Below are 14,397 nucleotides of genomic sequence, written 5' to 3' on the forward strand. Positions count from 1 at the left end.
AGCAAATTAACTCCCCTAGCATTAATTACAGAGTAATGTCCCTTTTATACTATCTGCACCAAAACGTTTGCAAATAAAAATTCCATGCTTAGCAAAAGAAGTTCCTGTTTGAACAAAAAATGATAATAATGACTGCTCTAGTTGTTGGGTCAGAATATCAGATCAAAGTGCCAAGTTTAGAGAATACAAAAAATATAAACAGTAAATGCAGTTTGCATATAATTAGGCTTCATTCTTTATTTTTTTGTGCCTATCCCAGAGGTGCAATATTGTTTTAAACAAGATGACTGGAAAGAACTGAATTTTTCCTATTTTTATGCCAAATTTGTTATCAACTGACAAAGTAGTTGCAGAGAAAATGTCAATGTTAAAGTTTACCACGGACACACAGACACACACACACAGAGACAACCGAACACCGGGTTAAAACAATAGACTCACTTTGTTTACACAAGTGAGTCAATAAGACTGATAAACAAAATAACGGTCATGCAAGCCTAAGGCAGGTGCCCGAAACGCGAATGTTCTCAGTTTGAATGATGTGACAAAAATGGTCAGAGTGATGAGCGATGATCACAGATGGAAGGGCATGTGTTATCACTGCTGCTTCTTTCTTTTTTCTGTCCACCCGGTGTTTACTGTTTGCCATCGCCCCTCTCCCGCAGTGCTGTAACAGTGGGGTGAACACTTGTTCACTGACGTGGTTATGGTCTTGCAGAAGTGGTGAGCAGGTGTTTACTGCTGAGAGCTTCAGGTATGGGTGGGTTGTGCAATCAGCCTCATAGGTTTCTGTTTTTCATTCATACAGTTACTTATTTATTTATGTATTTATTCATTCAATCATTCATTTACACTGTTTTTGCACAATGTTGACTCTAAGCAGTCAAACATGTAGAAGCCTGTTCGTAGATGAGTGAACGGGAGAGTTGCAGCCCACGAACGCAGCAAAAAACAAAAACTTACTCTCGCCAACATCAACTGAAGATTTCAATAACTTTCTCCAGAACAGAAGACCAGCACTGACCAAGAAATGTGTTTGTGTGTGTGTGCACGCGCTCTCTCGCGCGCACACACACACACACTGTCCTTTTCCCCCACTGACGTTTTATTCCAGAACCTGTCAACGTGTCACATCAAATTCAAAGTGAAAAACTGCATGAACTCTGTGACACTGATGACAAAGACGTGATGTTGTCAGGCTTTCGTTGTTCCTGCTTCTCTTGCTTTGGAAACGGCTGTTTTGTCTGCGATTGAGTCTGTTTCCTAACGTATGAGGTAAAAAATGACAGCGTAAGCTGTTAGTGATAAGAAAGTGGCGGTTTTCATGGTAAAACAATACATGTTGCATCGGTTTGGTCGTGGTACACAGCTGACAAGAATCGAGGGTTAATATGCGTTAATTCGGATTCATCAAGCAGCACTTCCAAATCTGTCACAGCAGTTGATTCGAGAGATTTTGCAATGACTGGTGCGTCTCCACATCATCGCACAAGATGAAAGTGTAGGCTTAGAAGGGAAATGATCAAAATATAGAGCGCTTCTTTTTCTTACAGATTGAAAGAAAGGTACGGCATGAATATGATTTCCATTTTGCTTTCTTCCATCGGTTTGATTTTTTTAATTCCCACTCATCCCGACTTCGTGCTGATAGTTATGTCAAAGTGTATATCACACAAACTGTTTCATATGCCTTCATTCTCTTTCTGCAGCGTCCTCGCTCTATGTCTCTCCATGTCTTTGACTGAGGCAAAATGAGATTTCTTTTTAGGAAAATTGATTAATTTCTTTCAGCCTATCTGGATCGGTGTTGGCAGTTTTCTTCCTGGGGGAGGGGGGAGAGGATACAGAACAGTTTATGAACACAACCATGTGAAATAAACATATCTCTCAACTGACTATCGTCATCCCCTTACACCTTTTTCTTTTAAGCATTCCCAAAAGAAATGCACATTATACACAATGCGATACCACAGCATCCACTTTTTATCAATCTCACCTGCTGTTGCAGTTGTTTTATTTGTAAACAAAAATAAGGACAAGAAATTCCATGGCATTGGAAACAAAGCGTGGGGCTTATAGTCAGCTTAACTGTCACACACGCCGTAACAGAGCCTCTGTCTGACAACAGAGCAGCTGTCGGTTCAGTGACATCTGACCATCTAAGCTACCAGACTGAAAGTGGAGAGCTGTGGATTAGAAATCTTGGCTGTTATCTGTCAGACTCAGTGTATATGTCTGTTTGGCAGTTTTTACTGTCCAAGAGTTCCGTTTGAAACCCCTCACTTCACAAAAACCATTAATATGATCACTTTTGGAAATTTCCAGGTCTTGATCTCCCTTTTATCCCTCTCTCCTGACTCTTAGTCTTACCATACATAATACACCCATCGCACCAATTCATTTTCTTTTTATTTGTCAGCTAGAACCGTAATGAGAATCTATGGATATTCGAAACAGAGCTCTGAAAGACTGCTTCCACAGACCATATGTTTGTTTGAAAGACTACAACTATTCTCATATTCACCTTTTTACCTTTGTCATTATTGTCTAATAGGTGTAAAACAATTGTGGGGATTTTTTTTTCTCTCGAAAATTGTTTACTGATTTCCATTTGATCCCCCTATTTTGACTGTTACATCTTGTATATTTTTGAAAAGTTTTACAAGCCTATATTTCCCTTTAGCAACCTGAAAACTACAATTCTTAAATTTTTGAAAAATTGTGTCCAAAGAAGTCTATGCCATTTCTTTTCTTGTTCATGGAAAATACACATCTTTACATTTTTTGCTCATATTTTGTCTTATTGTCAAATGTGTTTATTTTTCATTTGTTAGGAAGGTCTGAGTATCTTTTACTTTGTAGAAAATTTCTACCTGTAACCCGATGCATACTGATGCACACTGTATTGTTTTGGTGTGTTCGTGTCTGGAAGGCGGGGGTGGTGGGGGCGCGGGGGGTAAGGGGTTATTTAGTTGGTTAGTTATGTGTGTGCATACCTGATTGTGTCTGTTGGTTGGTTGGTGATGTGTGCACACATGCGTGCGCTGATCCTTTTCGTGACTCCCCCACGTGCATACAAGCATTTAGCTATGTCTGTCTAGGTTGCATACCTATCCATCGACATACACAGCTCGATGCACAAGTCAGCCTCAAATCCTGTCATGCCTGCTATGACGCTGTCTTTCCATCTTCTAGGAAATATTTGCATGCATGTATTTACCGAACATACTTCACAATCGAATTAGTTCACAAACACACCAAAAAATTGATCTGAAAAATAATAAAGGTCAATACCATATAAAGCTGTCAATCTTGTTTTCAAGTTCTTTCACAACCATGATAGGACGTCATAGTTAAGCTGATGCCAAAACGCATTCAACTCCCGAGACCCCCCATGACATCCAGAGGTCCCAGGGTCGATTACGAAATCCTAATACCACTACTACTGGTCTTTACTACTACGGTCTTTACTATACACCATGTACTTTTCGGGCTTTATTACTATACTGAGACTTTAACCACAAGGGCCTTTACCACAGATCCCTATGCTGTACATCGTTTACCACTAAGGTCTGTACTATACGTCGTTTACCACAAAGGCCTATACTTTATGTCCTTAAAAACTAAGGCCAAAAGTATGCATCCTTTACTGGTATGGCCCATTCCATACATCATTTACTGCTAAGCTTGATATCATAATTACGTCATTTTCTACTGAGGCCTATACTATACGTCGTTTACCTCCATGGTCTTTACTACAAGTCTTTTACCACTACAGTTTATACTATACAATATATACCCTTTACTGCTAAGGCCTATAGTATGCATCCTTCACAAGTAAGGCCTATAGGTATGCTATACGTCCTTTACTGTAAAAGTTAATACCATACGTCCTTTACTCTTAAGGCCTAGACTATTTAAGTACTTCGCTACTTGGGCCCACATCACTAGGGTCCTTCACGAGACAGGAACCGTCGGATAGCTGAGTCACAGTGTGTGTGTAAGTGGGACAAGAGGGACATCTCACCTGTATCAGCGACGGTAACTCAGGTAACCAACCAGTCATTATGGCTTATCGCCTGCAGGGTTTGAAGGTGGGTTGATCGACGGGATGTACTATTGGTGACCGGCTGTCAGATGAGGTGGAAACCTACTGTGGCTTCAGGCGCTGTTCACACAGTTACATAATAAATATCGATGTGGGAGCTACCGTGGTTGCCGTGTTTTCAAAGGTTGTCATGTCAACCGGGTTACCGGAGTTGGTGCACTGATAAACACAACAGCACTTTGCTGTCTAGACAAGCACTTTGATTTGTCTCTGCACAAGATTCAGCGCTATATGAACATCACTATTATTATTCATTATTACACTTACAGCAAAACAAGCAAGCCAACACGAAATCATGCACCAAAGAATCTTTTTTTTTTTAACCACGCATTTGGTGTACGGTTCAGTTACACTATATTTGCTCATCTCCTTCATTTTCTTTCGACAGCCAACCCAAATACTTGTCTTTTGCGCATTACTCGAGGCCACTGTACACAAAAATCAAAACTGTTTGTGCGGTTTTTTTGGGTTGTTTTTTTTTTTTTGTTTTTTTTGTTGTTGGTTTTTTTTGTTGTTGTTGCCGTTTTGTTTTTGTTTGTTTGTTATGTTTTGTTTTTTCATGTGGCGGTTCACTTGCTCAACGACACACACACACACACACACACACACACTTATTCATGAAGTAACACTGACCACCATCGCTGTCGTTATCGCCTTCTACTCCTGTGTCATTCGCTGCGTTGTCGCCAGACAAGGAAAATGCCCCGTGCTTGCCACACACGTGGCGTGACTGGGCTGGGCTTCCCTCTCCGCCGCCGTGGTCTGGTTGCCTATCTGCTGGATGAATGGCAATGAATAAGGAAAGAGAGAAAAAAAACACAACCGACAGCAACCACAACGACATCAGTACTTGCTTCTGCTATTATGTCCTACCATCAGAACAGAACACGATATGCCCCAAAATGAATGAATTCTGTTGCTACTACAATTCATGCTCAGTGCAGTCTCAGTAAGCACCATTTCTTCCATCACGGAGACGGTATTGCATGTTAATCTCTTTGCTCTGGGAGTAAAATATGGCCGAGTCAGTACAGCAGAATCATTTCACATGAGCTAAGAAAATTGATTTGATGGATTACAAAAATCAATTTCGCTGCCCATGTCTGCCTGTCTGTTTCACCCCCATTTATATATTATATATTTATATTTGTATTTCTTTTTATCACAACAGATTTCTCTGTGTGAAATTCGGGCTGCTCTCCCCAGGAAGAGCGCGTCGCTATACTACAGCGCCACCCCCTTTTTTTTATTATTATTTTTTTAATTTTTCCTGCGTGCAGTTTTATTTGTTTTTCCTATCGAAGTGGATTTTTCTACAGAATTTTGCCAGGAACAACCCTTTTGTTGCCGTGGGTTCTTTTACGTGCGCTAAGTGCATGCTGCACACGGGACCTCGGTTTATCGTCTCATCCGAATGACTAGCGTCCAGGCCACCACTCAAGGTCTAGTGGAGGGGGAGAAAATATCGGCGGCTTAGTCGTGATTCGAACCACCGCGCTCAGATTCCCTCTCGCTTCCTAGGCAGACGCGTTACCTCTAGGCCACCACTCCACTATATATATGTATGTACATATATGACAGACAGAGATGCATATCTATTCCCTCGCGCGAGCATACACGCGAGAGAGACAGAGAGAAAGAGAGAGAGAGTTTAACTATATTAGTAGATATTGTGTTCTTCGATTCAACCAACCTGTTGGCTTGGTCAAGTTGAAGGCGGTAAGAACGGTAACCCCATTTCCATTCACGAGGAGCACACGAATTATTTCCCTTGTAGTTGGTGGCTCCGTTGTCTTATATGCGCGCGCGCGCGGCGTGTGTCAGTGTGTGTGTGTGTGTGTGTGTGTGTGTGTGTGTGTGTGTGTTCATTATTAAATCAGTTCATTAGTATTGTCATTCTTCTTCTTATCTTTTCTTTTTTTTCATGAATTGAGAGTTAAGGCCGCGTATTGAATTGTGCACGTCTATGACAAGTACAGTGAATATGATTATGGCGATGATGAAGGCGATGATGATGATGATGATTATGATGAGAATGAAAGCAATGAAGATGATGGTGAGGAAGAAGATGATGATGATCGTGGTGACAACTCACAGTAAGAACTGGACCTGTAGAGGTAGCGAATGACTTTGGCACTTGCAGTCCTTTGAAACCTCCGGCCTGCCCTGTCATAGAACCACCCAGATGTCTGCTTGGCGTAATCTCTGGTGGAATGAAAATGGTTTAACTGCTCATTGTTACACATATATGCATATGATGATGATGATCATGATGATAATGATAATGATAATTAATACTTAAAACATTGTTGACGTTTTCTTCTTCCTGCGAGAAATAGATGTGATTGTAGTGGACGTAATAACGCTGTTTAAATAATGTTTTTGTTTGTTCTATCATATCTCGATTATTCTTTTATTTCGGTGGTAAAGGAGACTTTGCTATCCCTTCAAGCACAAAGCAACACATGACAGATCTCTAGATCTGCACGAACCAGTCGAGGCCTACAACGAGCTAAAAGAAACTGCGATCAATTCATTTTTTGACTCACTTGTGTAAACAAAGTGAGTCTATGTTTTAACCCGGTGTTCGGTTGTCTGTGTGTGTGTGTGTGTGTGTGTGTGTGTGTGTGTGTCCGTGGTAAACTTTAACATTGACATTTTCTCTGCAAATACTTTGTCAGTTGACACCAAATTTGGCATAAAAATAGGAAAAATTCAGTTCTTTCCAGTCATCTTGTTTAAAACAATATTGCACCTCTGGGATAGGCACCAAAAAAAAAAAAAGAAAAAAAAAGAAGCCTAATTATATGCAAACTGCATTTACTGTTATATTTATAATTTTTGTATTCTCTAAACTTGGCACTTTGACCTCTTATTCTGACACAACAACAGGAGGAGTCATTATTATCATTTTTTGTTCAAACAGGAACTTCTTTTGCTAAGCATGGAATTTTTATTTATTTTGCAAACGTTTTGGTGCAGAGAGTAAAAAAGGGAAATTACTCTGTAATTAATGCTAGGGGACTTAATTTATCACAAGTGAGTCTTAAAGGCCTTGCCTCCCTTGTTTCCTTTATGTTCATTCCAGTTTATTCAGTGTCCACTTTAGAATATTTACATGCAGTAAACACGTCGATATTGTAGTTAGTATTACTGTATGTGTTCTGTCCAGAATTCGTATTTCTTTCCTTTTAATTGTGAACTTAGAAAAACGAGGTCATGTCTTCGAATACAACGTACCTGCTAGTATGCCAAAGTGGGAAGCGATTTTTGGAATTTTCGGATTTCGGAGCAAACGTTAACGAAATATACCGTTAATGATTCGGAAAAATACGGCTCAATTCGGGAGATTTACAACCTGTTATTGGTATGACTGTGAAGATTTTTTTTTTTTCATACTATGTTTACGTCAAATTTGGTATTGGCAGACAAAGTATTTCCCGAGAAAATGGTAATGTTAGTTTACCACGGACACACACACAAAGACACAGACACAGACGCACACACATACACACAGACAACCGAACACTGGGATAAAACAAAGACTTACTTCGCTTACACAAGTGAGTCAAAAAGGGGGAGAAAAAAAACACACACATCAATATGCAACAGTAAACTAACTTAATATCTCAACTTAAATTCTGTTTCAATGACAATACTTTTTTTTTCACAAACAACTGAAAACGATGAACTGACAATGTGGTGGGTGGACACAATGGCACATGCGTTGAATAGCCACAATCGTAGCATTGACGCAAAGGAATGTAGGTTAAAATTTGCTCCTTCCAAAAGACAACCAGTCTGAGGACCGTCAGAGATTTCAGACCAAACCTGCTTCGGATGGTCGAACGCGAATACCATGATACTTAATTCAATCAATGACACGACACAAGTCTTTTATTAGTGAAAATCTAATGTGCTCAAATATAAAATGGTGCGTAAATCGAAGATTGTAAAATCTTCATGTTCATTTAGATCTGTGTAATAATTCGGTGACTTCGGTGACTTCAAATCAAATGTGACTTAACCATTCATAGTTTTCCAAAGATAGATCATGAAAATGACTGTTGAAGTTAACTTTGGTCATGAATATTTGTAGAGAACAAATCTTGATGAAGGCGATTTCACCTCACACGGGCATAAAACGAACCGGTGCACAACAAAGATCTGTTTACCACTTCTTTTCCCTGGCTTTTGATTTTCGTATGATCTACATCTACATTTTAAGAGACCGAAACCACCAATCAGACCACTTTTCCAATATCAGGTGCTGATAGCTAAAAATTTTGTTTTGGAATTACCTCCCAACAGGAGTGGGCAAGGTTGACGTGTGTGTGTGTGTGTGTGTGTGTGTGTGTGTGTGTGTGTGTGTGTGTGCGTGCGTGCGTGTGTGTGTGTGTGTGTGTGTGTGTGTGTGTGTGTGTGTGTGTGTGTGTGTGCGTGCGTGTGTGTGTGTACAACCGAACATTGAAATTTCAAAATCTCAAACTGTTGATCAAGATACATTACTCTGGAAAAAAAAAATCATTGGAAACCAATACTCCAAGTTTTGCTAACTGACGACACAAAAAACAATAGAATATACATAAATAATGCCAGGAAAAAAATCAGACTGAACCGAAAAAAAGCCAGACAAAAATAATGAGACTGCAAAAAAAACACAAAACTTTGGAGTCATCAAAATATGCATAAGTAGAAATATACAAATCGTCTGATATATTCGATGTGTGTGTGTGTGTGTGTGTGTGTGTGTGTGTGTGTGTGTGTGTTGTGTGTGTGTGTGTGTGTGTGTGTAAACGCTTTAAAAACACTTTCTGCTATATGTATGAAAAGAATCATAGAATTTTTACCAACGAATATGCATGTTATTCTAAATATACAGTTATGCACAAACGCCAGTGGGTGTATTTTATTCTCCTGCATTATTCATCCAGCAAAAATATCTGGCATTAAAATTCACACCTGAAGCACTGGCCCACCTGACCACATATTTGCTAAGTTTTCGGTGGCAGCTGGAGAGATTGAAAGTCTCCTAAATACGTAGGCTATGCTGTGTGTTCTGTTTTCATAATATACCCTAATACATTGATTGAAAGTACCTTAATAAATCATCAAAAACTTGTCTAAGTTGATTAATTCAAGTGTGTGTGGTGTATGTCTGTGTGTGCACGCGGGCTCGCATGAGAGAGACAGACAGACAGATAGAGAGACAGAGAGAGAGAGAGAACTGCAGTAGTATTTTCATCAGTGTGATCGGCATTGATACCGCCCCACCACCTCACACATGTACCACCACTACCATTATCACATCGTCATCTTCGTACTTATGCCTCTCTCTCTCTCTCACACACACACACACACACACACACACACACACACACACACACACACCGCAACACTCCCCCCCCCCCCTACACACACACACACACACACACACACACACACACATACACACACACGAGAACTGTAAATTCTCCCTCACTTTTGCTTTGCACAGAAGTGACAGACGATTTCCTTGCTCTCACACAGGTAGCTGCAGCAGCTGCTGCAGACGTTGTAACCGCAGTTACAGCACCGTCGCCGCCTGCGGAAGACGAGACCGAACACTTGACAGCATCTGATGCAGAAGTTTCTGTTGAAGTTTGTCTGCTGGGCAAGCACCTGAGTTCGATCCTCTTCTTTCATCAGGGACTTTCTCATGAACCTGTTCAAATGCAAACCAGTAATATGCATCGTGGTAATGTTCAGCTTTAGAATACTAAACTCAGGGGGGCTGTTTAGACGAAAAACAAAGGGTGTCTTAGGCTCACGTCGATGCGCTAAGTTGAATGGAACCCTCAGCTAAGCTGTACGACCACTACTTTCCCATGAAACTGCGACAATTTTATACACAGTAAGCTCAGCCGATCACAGCCAGAGCAACCACCTGCAAGCCATTTTGACTGCTGATCACGCGGGTTGTCGCGTCATCAATCTCTGTGTTTTATTCTAAAGTTGAAGACTACCTTACTGTGTATAAAATTGTCGCAGTTTCATGGGAAAGTAGTGGTCGTACAGCTTAGCTGAGGGTTCCATTCAACTTAGCGCATCGAGGTGAGCCTAAGACACCCTTTGTTTTTCGTCTAAACAGCCCCCCCCTGAGTTTAATATTCTAAAGCTGAACATTACCATGCATCGTTTCACTCCTGGTTGATTTTGATTTGTAGCAGGTTCTGTAATCCTTTTCATGCATGTGTTCATACGAAGGGCACTTATCATGTTTTACAACGTGGACGAACTAATGACGTCATACTTTGCTGTTTACATCACGTCATTGATCAATTTCGTAATACTTGTATAACTTATTTCTTTTCTTTTTTTTTAAACAGCTTTTTTCATTCCATGCAACAAAATGCCCGGTAAGGGTGACGGATCTTCTGCAGGCAGTGCTGACCCTTTCGCGAAGGGATTTTCGAGATATGATGTGTTATGACTTATGCCGGGGAAAATCTTTAATGAGTGCTAACAAAGTTTAAAACACTGTTTTGGAGATCATTCTCCATTTTCAGGTGGTTCAGGCAGTTTTACCATTCGATTTTCGCAGATGTTATGGACGGCGTATATGGAATAGTCCGCTAGCTTTGGCATCTCCTTGAAACAGAAACCCATACCTATAATTTTAAAAGATTCAGAATATATTCGTGAAGGAAAGAAAAAAAAAGAGAGAATTGAATGGAAGTGATCTGGAATAAACGAGCACCAACGCATTTAGTTGAATTACCCACCACAATCATTACAATCAACATCAACCATCACTGATCACCACAACAATTAAACTGCCATCTTTTCTACCCTCCACTGCCAATAGAACCGACACAAAGCACACAACTAGAAGTATATTCTACTGTATATGATCCAGAGAAAAATATAGCTTATAGGATTTTACAAACATAAGTTCACATAATCTTATAAGAATTTTACAGAATACGGAAAACTGAACAGCATTACCACAATAAAATTTATACGAACGTTGTTATGCAGTTTGTTTTGCCGCATTGAAGGTATGTGCCAGAAGAGTGAATGAAAGATGAGGGGTATTGTGGGGGTGGGGTTGGTGGAGAGAGAGAGACAGATAGAGACTATGAGAAATGGAGACAGACAGAGGCAGTCAGACAGACAGACAGATAAAAACCAAGGACTCACTCCAGTCGTTCTCTTTCGGTCTGCCGCAACTCGAAATCTTTCTCCAGCACGTGCACAATTTTTTCACATTCGTCTTCTGTCAGACAGGACAGCGTGAGGTTTCCTTCCATATCCACTTGTTTTTGTTCCAAGTCAGATCCTGCACTTCAATTCCCAATATCGCTCGCACGTGTCCACGTATCCGCTACAATCACACACCATAACTAATGCAGTTGAATCTCATTAAAACAAAACGGACAGAAAATCCACGAAACGAGATGCTTCGAAAATGCATTGAAAGTCATTATTTTATCTATCTATATAACATCGTGTTATAGCAAATCCAGTCGAAAAAAGATTCAGTTTCAAGGGGTGTAACAGCGTGTGGACTGACCCACATTCGCTACAAGATATCTGCTGTAAAAGGAATAATTTAAAAAAAAAAAATTTTAAAAACAACAACAACAAACAAACAAACAAAAACAAAAAACAAAAAAAACCACCGGACCTACGCCTCAACCCAACGCTGGTCAGGCCTTTGTAGCCTACCCTAGTTTTGTGTAAATCATAACAAGACACGAGATAAAATGATTTTTATAATCCAACCACTGAAGCACTGAAACCATTACAGATCGGCGGCATTCGAAACCAGTGTGGAATATTCGTTCCGGAAGAAACGTTTAATTAAAGACAGCAGTTTTCAAGCTGCTTTCACTCCATACTGTGGCAATATTTATGTAACATACAACTTACGCTATTCAAGCATTTTGAAGTAGGTACGACGATAAAATGAAGAATGACTACTCGTCTATAAAAGCACCAAATGGAGAAAGTTTATAACTGTGGGTAGTAAAATAAAACTCACTTTTGTCAGAAATTAGCCGTTTATTTTACTTCCCACAGTTGTTGGGTTTTTTTGGGATTTTTTTTATTTTTTTTTTTTTTTATAACTTTCTCCATTTTAAAGTAGTCTTACTTTGTGCTAGCCTCGAATCAAAAATGAGAATCGCAATCGCTCAACGCGCACACAGATCACGGTCAACGAAAGGAATGTATAAATTATTCTGGTATTCAATGATCACGGCAGGGCAAGCATTAATGTCTGGCGGGTACATTCCCCTAGCTACTGTTTGTTTAGGTTTTTTTGTTGTTGTTTTTTAACTGCTTAGCGTCTGTCTTGAATATAATTTATCGTCGATGGTTGACTCCACATACAACAGCGAGAAGAAGGGTCAGCTGATTTGTTAATCAATAAAGATGTGTTTGTTATTTGATTGTTCTGTGTGTGTGTGTGTGTGCGCGCGCGTGTGTGTGTGGTGTGTGATTTTGTGTGTGCGTGCACGTGTGTGTGTGTGTGTGTGTGTGTGTGTGTGTGTGTTTGCTTACTTATTCTTCAACAAAATGGAAAGTATTGGGGCTACAATAAGCTGGGCAGAAAGGTCAAGCAATTATTTGTTTAACATTTTGTTTTATCTTATCATTGCAAATACACAACATTTAAATCGTCTGTATTGTAGGAATGTATAAGTGAACTGTCGTTATTAAAACTGATGTTCGTATATCAATACGGAAGACGCAGTAGTGCTTGTAACAATAACAGTTATAAGTCATTCGAAGTATATCAAGTAATGTTTCAGTAAGTCGCCCTCATTTTCTGTATCATTTATTGTTGAAATGATGATAGATGTTGTATTATGCTAAGTGCACGGGTGCATATTATCACTTTATGCATTTAGTGCATCAACTACTCGCATATAACTATTTCATTATAACTTTGAAAATAACTAATTATTGCGCTACAAATAGGCGCTCCCGCACCGCACCGCAGACACTAACTTGAAATATTGTACTGTACTAAGCACACACGGACACAGACACACAGTCACACAGTCAGTCAGTCAATCACACACACACACACACACACACACACACGGCGAAAGATAAATGTCGGCGGGTACACTGGGACAAGGCACATCCACAAGAAAAATAACAGGTTCCTTACATTTGATTATCAGTATCACAGATAACCCGGAACAAAGCGCTTCATCGGACACACATCAATAGCAAAAGATCAGCAATAGGATATTGAATGCCTTGTGTTTTTCTTGGTGTAGTAGTACTGAGCGCACAATTCGTAAGTTTTCATCTCCATCCTGATTTTTTAACAGAGCATTGTGCAAAAGAGCTGCACTTTATGCAAAATTTATTACTTCTAAATGTCAACGAACACTTATAACTTCCAGATGTAGCGGCAATCAATGTTCGTTTCACTGAAATTTGAACAGTTAAAAACAAAAACAACTGCCAACAAAAACCCAAAATATACCTACCTTTTACATCCGGATGACAGACAGCAGGATACCGAAGATGCTTTTGTATGGCCAGCTGAAGGAAGGCCACCGTGAACTTGGAAGACCCTGCAAGCGCTTCAAGGACACCTTGAAGACAAACCTCAAAGCCTGTGACAAACATCGCTTCCTGGGAAACTGATGCCCTTGACCGTTCTCGCTGGAGGATGCTGTGCTCTAGTGGCACAAAGACGTTTGAAAACAAGAGAACGCTGGTCACTGAGAAGAAGCATGAGCGAAGGAAGCAGGGCTCAACTTCTGGAGACGTTTTCCCTTGCAACACCTGTGGGAAGTGCTGCGCATCCAGAATCGGCCTCTTCTCCCATGAGGACACACACCGACAGATAAGCCTGCCTGCCTATTCATCCGTCGGACCGACGGGAGACTCCATCATCTGGACTTAATCAATTTAAACCAAATGTTATGCTACATGCTCAAACAAAAAACAAACAAAAAAAAAAGAAGTCAATTTACGACCATTTCATAAAAAGCTAGTTTCTGCTGTTGTTATTGCTTTTATTGAGCACAGTGCGTGTGGTCTCCCAATGGCATTTTCAGTTTTTGAATACACTGTGCACCACAAACAGCAAAGAAAATGCGCTTTAAAAAAATCTCAGTATATTTTTAACCCAAAATTGTCAATTCTTCGACAGCTGTGGTTTTTTCATTGTAAAGAAGGGAAGTACACGTACAAGTAAGCACCTCTAGTCAGAGCAGTGCTCATTAAAATTAATTGGCTGCACACACCACTGTTTGCCGAAAATCCAGCACCATTTTACC

The 14,397-nt window shown here is 40.1% G+C and overlaps 1 protein-coding gene across 1 annotated transcript; it reads right to left on the reverse strand.

Annotated features, from left to right (window-relative positions):
* Positions 1-635: 635 nt before the first annotated feature.
* LOC143290592 (rab effector MyRIP-like) lies at positions 636-11,400 on the reverse strand. Its single transcript, XM_076600179.1, has 4 exons — positions 11,291-11,400; positions 9,591-9,812; positions 6,204-6,313; positions 636-667 (listed from the first exon to the last, which is right to left on the reverse strand). Exons 1-4 carry the CDS (start codon positions 11,398-11,400, stop codon positions 636-638), a joined length of 474 nt encoding a protein of 157 aa, XP_076456294.1.
* Between the last annotated feature and the right edge of the window lie 2,997 nt (positions 11,401-14,397).

The sequence above is a fragment of the Babylonia areolata genome, chromosome 1 (assembly GCF_041734735.1).
Source record: "Babylonia areolata isolate BAREFJ2019XMU chromosome 1, ASM4173473v1, whole genome shotgun sequence".
NCBI lineage: Eukaryota > Metazoa > Mollusca > Gastropoda > Neogastropoda > Buccinidae > Babylonia > Babylonia areolata.

Coding starts and splice junctions, on each gene's coding strand:
- LOC143290592 (XM_076600179.1), bottom strand. CDS start 11,400: ATGGAAGGAAACCTCACGCTGTCCTGTCTGACAGAAGACGAATGTGAA. Junction 9,813..11,290: donor ACCGAAAGAGAACGACTGGA/GTGAGTCCTTGG, acceptor GCATTTGAACAG/GTTCATGAGAAAGTCCCTGA. Junction 6,314..9,590: donor CACTTCTGTGCAAAGCAAAA/GTGAGGGAGAAT, acceptor TCATTCCACCAG/AGATTACGCCAAGCAGACAT.